Source organism: Gossypium hirsutum, chromosome D05, assembly GCF_007990345.1.
Source record: "Gossypium hirsutum isolate 1008001.06 chromosome D05, Gossypium_hirsutum_v2.1, whole genome shotgun sequence".
Lineage (NCBI taxonomy): Eukaryota > Viridiplantae > Streptophyta > Magnoliopsida > Malvales > Malvaceae > Gossypium > Gossypium hirsutum.
Genome location: NC_053441.1, coordinates 61,611,286 through 61,618,443, shown reverse-complemented (window position 1 = coordinate 61,618,443; position 7,158 = coordinate 61,611,286). Strand labels below are relative to the sequence as shown.

Here is a 7,158-nt window from a genome sequence, read left to right as displayed (position 1 = left end):
TCTGCATTCATTCAAATACCATTCACGCATGTCTAGTTAGGAGCATTTGATTCATTTTGATCATGCCATCCTAATCATTAGGCATAATTAGGTTCATTATACAGGTCATGTTCCCTAGAGGACAGATCAGTAAAAATTGAAGATAAACCTTGCCTCTCTCGGTCGTAGCAGAGCTGGTTGAAGTTATCAGATCTTGCCTTCCTGCATTGACAGTGAAGCAGATCGAAGACAAACCTTACCACTCTCGTTTGTAGTAGAGCTGGTTGAAGATAACAGATCTTGCCTTCCTGCACTGACAGCGAAGCAGATCGAAGACAAACCTTGCCTCTCTCGTTTGTAGTAGAGCTGGTTGAAGATATCAGATCTTGCTTTCCTGTATTTGGCAGCGAAGCAGATCGAAGATGGCAGATTTTACCTCCCTGACTACAGGGGAGTACATTGAAGCCGATAATTCTATCTCCCTGTATTTGGCAGTGGAATAGATTGAAGATTGCAGATCTTGCCTTCCTGCGTTAACAGCGAAGCAGATCGAAAACAAGCTTTGCCTTCATTGGTTACAGTGGAGCTGGTTGAAGATAGCAGATCTTGCCTTCCTGCATTAACAGCGAAGTAGATCGAAAAACAAAGCTTTGCCTTCATTGGTTACAGTGGAGCTGGTTGAAGATAGCAGATCTTGCCTTCCTGCATTAACAGCGAAGTAGATCGAAAAACAAAGCCTTGCCTCCATCGGTTGCAGTGGAGCTGGTTGAAGATAGCAGATCTTGCCTTCCTACGTTAACAGCGAAGCAGATCGAAAACAAAGCCTTGCCTCTCTCGGGTGTAGAAGAGTTGGTTGAAGACAACTGATTTTATCTTCCTGCGTTGACAGTGAAGCAGGTCGAAGACAAACCTTACCTCTCTCGGTTGTAGTGGAGCTAGTTGAAGAATTGCAGATCTGATCTCCCTGAGATTACAGAAGAGCAGATCAAAGATAGTAATCCTATCTCCCTGAGATTACAGTGGAGCGGATTAAAACAAAGGATCTTATCTCTCTGAAATTATAGTAGAGTAGATCGCATCAGGATTTACCTCCCTGTGGTTACAGTGGAGTACATTGAAGCCGATAATTCTATCTCCCTGGTTGGCAGTGGAATAGATTGAAGATCGAAGATGACCGACTTTACCTCTTTGTGGTTACAGTGGAGTATATTGAAGCTAGTAATCCTATCTCCCTGAGATTACAGTGGAGCGGATTAAAATAAAGGATCTTATCTCTCTGAAGTTACAGTAGAGTAGATCGTATCAGGTCTTATCACCCTGAGGTTACAGTGGAGTAGACCGAAGAATTTCAGATCTTATCTCCCTGAGGTTACAGTGGAGCAGATTGAAGCCATAGTAATCTTATCTCCCTGAGATTACAGCGGAGTAGATTGAAGCTAGTAATCCCATCTCCTTGAGATTACAGTGGAGCAGATTAAAACAAAGGATCTTATCTCTCTGAAATTATAGTAGAGTAGATCGCATCAGGATTTACCTCCCTGTGGTTACAGTGGAGTACATTGAAGCCGATAATTCTATCTCCCTGGTTGGCAGTGGAATAGATTGAAGATCGAAGATGACCGACTTTACCTCTTTGTGGTTACAGTGGAGTATATTGAAGCTAGTTATCCTATCTCCCTGAGATTACAGTGGAGCGGATTAAAATAAAGGATCTTATCTCTCTGAAGTTACAGCAGAGTAGATCGTATCAGGTCTTATCACCCTGAGGTTACAGTGGAGTAGACCGAAGAATTTCAGATCTTATCTCCCTGAGGTTACAGTGGAGCAGATTGAAGCCATAGTAATCTTATCTCCCTGAGATTACAGCGGAGTAGATTGAAGCTAGTAATCCCATCTCTCTGAAGTTACAGTGGAGCGGATTAAAATAAAGGATCTTATCTCTCTGAAGTTACAGTAGAGTAGATCACATCAGATTGAAGCCAGAGATCTTATCTCCCTGAGATTACAGTGGAACAGACCGAAAAATTTCAGATCTTATCTCCCTGAGATTACAGCAGAGTAGATTGAAGATAGTAATCCTATCTGCCTGAGATTACAGTGGAGTGGATTAAAATAAATGATCTTATCTCTCTGAAGTTACAGTAGAGTAGATCACAGCAGACAAAACCACAGATCTTATCTCCCTAAGCAGTTAGTGGAACAGATCACATCAAGTCTTATCTCCCTAAGTAGTAGTGGAGCAGACTAAAAACACAAATCTCATCCCCATGGAGTCGTAGCAAAGTATATTGAAGCTACAAGGCGTATCTGAACTTGAAGTAGAGTGGATCGAAGCAACAAGATGTAGCAGGCTGGAATAAGGCTACTTGAAGAAGAGAAGCACCCAAAGAAGTCAAGCCTCGGTGAGACCAGGCAAATTTGGTCTTTTTTAGTCTTTGCTCTGTTCTTGTTACACAAAAACGAGCAAAGAGGGGCAGCTGTAGAAGCCCAAATTTGCTGGGCCCATTGTCCAGAAAATACAAATAGCAACCCATCACAAAATTAAACCAACCCTAACCAAACCCAATTTAGCCCAACAGACTAAAACCCTAAGCCCAGCCCAAACCTAAACAATTTTCAGCAAAAAAAAGAGAGGAGAAGAACCCTAGCCGCCGCCCCACCTTGGCCCGCCACTACCAGTTGTCTGCCACCAGCACACCCACTTGCCTCCACCACTCTATGCCTGCAAAAGAAGACAAAAAAGGACAGCAAAGAAAAACACCAAAAAATGAAATTCTTTGTATTTTTTTTTTGGATTTTGGGCTATATAAAAGCCCTATGGTCATTGTGCCAGGGGGGGATTTTGATGTTTTTTGGAGATTTCAAAGGGAAGAATCGGTTGTATTTAAGGGGGATTTTTTTATTTTTTGCTATGAAAACAAAAGATTTTCTTTCAATATTAACAGATTCAATACAAGAACCATTCGAAAATATATATACTATCAGGGGCTCTAACACCAAATCGGAGAATCAAATCTAAAACCTAAGGTGACTCTTTCTTTTTTTTTCTTTAACTGTTTTGAGTTTATTTTCTACATAAAAATACTAAAAAATATAAAACATAAAAATATATGCATTATTAAGCAAAAAAAAAAAGAAAAAAGAAAAAAAAATTTTTTTACCTTTTCCGGCCACCGCGTGCGGTGGCCGGCGCCGGCGCCGGCGAGCCTCCGGTGGCCGTCCGGTGACCGGCCCCCCTGGCCGGATTCCCCTTTCCCCCTCCCTTCTCTCTCCCTTCTCTCTTCCCTCTCTCTCTTCTTTTTTTCTTTCCCTCTCCCAAATGATTTTTTTGGCTATTTTAGGCCTTTATATAGCCCTCCAAAACGACGTCGTTTTGGGGGCTACACTTAAGCCTCAAAACGACGTCGTTTTGACCATTGCCCGACCCATCCGACCCGACCCGCTAGAGGATCCGCGTGTTTTCGTTTGAATGGGATATTTATGCGCGCAGCCCTTCCGCTTTTTCAAGGTTTTGCAATTAAGTCATTTTTCTTGTTTCCAATTTGGCCCCATAATTTCTCGCGCTTTTCGATTTAGTCCCCGCTAATGTGCTGTGTTTTAATGGAATGGAATAATTGTTGTTTCGGTCCCCCTATGTTTTGTGCGCGCTCAAATAAGCCCATTTCTCTTTATTTCCTTTCACATTTGCCCCACAACTTTGTTTTTAATTCAATTTTAGTCCTTTTTTCGTTTATTTTTATATCTCTATTAAATATCCTTGTTATTTTTATATTATTAGTACTATTAGTATCACTATTATTATTATTATGTATTAGTATATATTTTTATTATGTACGTGTATACATATATATATATTTTCATATTTAATATTTTTATTTCATTTTTATTCTAATATTTTATTATAATTTATATATATACATGTACATATTCTTTATTTATTTTAAGTATATATTTTTATATTTCATATTTTCTACAGGCATATATATACTTATATATTTACATATTTTAATTCATATACTTATAAATGTATGTACATACTTACGTTATTTTATTTTTATAATATACATATTTATATTTTTTTGTCTTTATGTAATATATATACATACATGCGCATGTTATTTATATATATGTAATTATGTTTTCATATTTTATAATTCTTGTACATACACATATATATATATGTATAGACATACATATTTTCATTATATATATATACCTACATAGTTTTTTTTTGTATTTTAAATCTTTTAAAATTCATACATGCATTTTTAAAACTTTTATAATTTTATTCATTTCTTTATTATTATTATTGTTTTACTTTATGTTTATCTATTTATTTATGTGTCCATTATTATTTTTTTTAAAAATGTTTTAGTTTTTTTATTTTGTTTATTTATTTGTTATTGTATATAATTGATTTTTTATATATTTATTTTTGTTATCTTCGCTCGTATTATTTTTACTCGCATTATCGTAATTGATATTCCGTCACATCAATTTTTACCCGAATTCGTAAAAAAGGAAAATTTTGGAAACAAAAGCAATACTCGATACTTGGGATCTTCGAGAGAATTGGGCCCTAACGTGCTGGGTTCTAATTTTCTGTTGAATCTAAATGCTCGAGAATGCTCTTTAATAAAAAAACATAAATAAAAACTCATTATCGGGATTTCAATATGTTGTGTCCTAACGCATTGGATATGACACGTGGTTTTCTCGATATGAGGATTTTTCGAAAGTAAAGGCAATATTCCGTATTTAGAAATTTCGAGAAAATCGTGTCCTAACTTACTGAGATTCGATTTTTCTCGTTGATTTTAAGTAATCGAATATCCTTTTAAAATTAAAATAAATGAGGTTTAAATAAAAAAATAAAAGGAAAGCTTACTCTCAAAAAATACAAGGTGTCGTGTCCTAACTTACTGGATGTGACATCTTGTTAATTCGAGATAAGAAGGCATTTTTCATTTTGACTTATCCAAGTAATTTTTTTTTAAAAAAAATAACGCAATATAAAGAAGGATCTTATTTTTAAATTCTTTTCGAGTTTTTAATTTTCGACATAAAGACATTAAATAATCAACTAAGGTACCAATTTTGGGCGTGTCGAGGGTGCTAATCCTTCCTCGTGCGTAACCGATTCCCGAACCTTTTTTCTGAATTTCGTAGACCAAAATCGTTGTTTTCATAAAATTAAATCATTTATTAAAAACAACCACTTTTTGAGGTGACCCGATCACACCTCATCAAAAAAAGGATTGGTGGCGACTCCCGTTTTCATTCTTTTTTTCAAAATCCAAGTCGACCCCGTTTTATCAAAAAAATGGTGTCAACAAAAACCTTCTTTCACATTAAGAAATTCTCATGTTAAACTTTTTTCCACATCAGAATAGATATAATATTGTTAGAACGGGTAGTCACGAATCTTGAAAAAATTAGTTAAATCGTAAAACAAGTTCTAATGACACTTGATCATAAAAAAATATTTGATCTAAGGAGGGGTAATAAAGTAATTAGAGTATGAGGTGAGTTGTTTAAATAGGGAAATATCTCCTTCCCTCCCTCTTGATGGTTAAGAGGGTAGTCAACGGGCTCGATCCTTAGGGTCATTTGGAGGTATAGTCGTCTAAGGTTTAAGACTGAAAGAGATTCAAAGTATTGTTTTCCAGTTTTTAAGAGGTTCAAAAATTTTCTTTTAACTTTTAAAAGTCAAATTATTTTTATCAACTTTTAAAAGACTTAAAAAATTATTCTCTAATTTTTAAGTACGGGTTTAGTAGTCACAAATCTCGAAAAGATTTGAAGTAAAACTAATATGAATGATATCTATAGTCCTAGAAAAGCAGTCATTGGATCTAAAGAGGGGTAATAAGGTAATTAGGGCATGGCTTGGGTTGTTTACATATGGGAATATCTTCCTTCCCTCCCTTTTGATGGTTAAGCCTCTTTGCCGAGATGGAAGAGGAAGATCAAAGAGGACAGCCACTGCTTCCTCTGCCGATCGCCGCCACAGTTTCCAGTTCTTCTTCACTAAGGAATCATTCAACGGTAACTGATCAATACTACGAAGGTCCTTCACTTGATCTGCAATTATCAGTCAATCTACGGCCAATCCAGAAACCATCAGGTAGTGTTAAAACAGGAGGCTCCATTTGTGATGTTAAGTCCGATAGCAGCAATATCGAATCCTTGAGATGGCAAGCGGGGGAGCAAATTCGATTGGCAGCCATCGAAACGGCATATGCAGAGAGAGTGAGGGAGCTTGCAAAGATGGAAATGGAGATGGCTCAGTCTGAGTTTGCAAGAGCAAGGCATATGTGGCTAAGGGCAAGGGAGGAAGTTGAAAAGGCTGAGAAAATGAAGCAAAGAGCAACAAGGCAGATCGATTCTAAGTGCATGGAGATCAGTTGCCAGTCTTGTAGACAAAGGTTTAGACCTTAAAAGTCTTGCTTTGTTTAAGTAGAGATAGATAAGTTTTCCTTTGCCAAGTTGGTGTTTGGGAGCTTAGAAAATTTGGGTATTGAATTTATGGTTCAATGGATTAGAAGGAAATCAACAAACAACACCATAAAAACAGCATGATGATCCGAAAAATCCATTGATGCTTGGCTTTCATGAAACTGAGGTAGGTTCAAGGATGGAAGTTATGGGTCAAAAAGAACTTATGTAATTGGTGATTATGAAGAACAATTCATATTTTAGATTAGACAATTTGTTTATTAGAGCTTTTTCCAATATCTCCTCTTCTATTATGATTATGAGTTCATATCTAATCTTCAATGAATTCAGATCTTTTGTTAAAAAAAAAAAATCCTCTGCTTTTTTTTACTTAGTGTTGGGCACATGATTGAATTTGATATGATATATTTTTCTTTTTGATATTTTTCATATATTTAAAAATTGTATTTTTTTATGTTTATAATATCGGATATAAGTTTATCTTTGCTTATATTGAGTGTTTTATTGACTTGATGTCATATGTTTTTTGATGCGCAGTGGGATACGGCATGTTTAGTTTATTTTTTGTCTCACGCTACAGTATCTAATCTCACCGTCAGCACCGCCTATCCAAATACAGTCTACGTTACTCTCTCATATATAAATTATATATGCCTATGAAATATTCACTTATCCCTAAATGAAATGAAAATTTTATTATTTATTAGTTAATTATTATTC

General features: G+C 35.9%; 1 protein-coding gene across 1 annotated transcript; it reads left to right on the top strand.

The window, feature by feature from the left end:
• Positions 1-5,678: 5,678 nt before the first annotated feature.
• LOC107903533 (protein indeterminate-domain 14) lies at positions 5,679-6,860 on the top strand. The gene has a single exon (XM_016829606.2). It carries the CDS (start codon positions 5,935-5,937, stop codon positions 6,418-6,420), a length of 486 nt encoding a protein of 161 aa, XP_016685095.1. The 5' UTR covers positions 5,679-5,934; the 3' UTR covers positions 6,421-6,860.
• Positions 6,861-7,158: the final 298 nt, after the last annotated feature.

Coding starts and splice junctions, on each gene's coding strand:
- LOC107903533 (XM_016829606.2), top strand. CDS start 5,935: ATGGAAGAGGAAGATCAAAGAGGACAGCCACTGCTTCCTCTGCCGATC.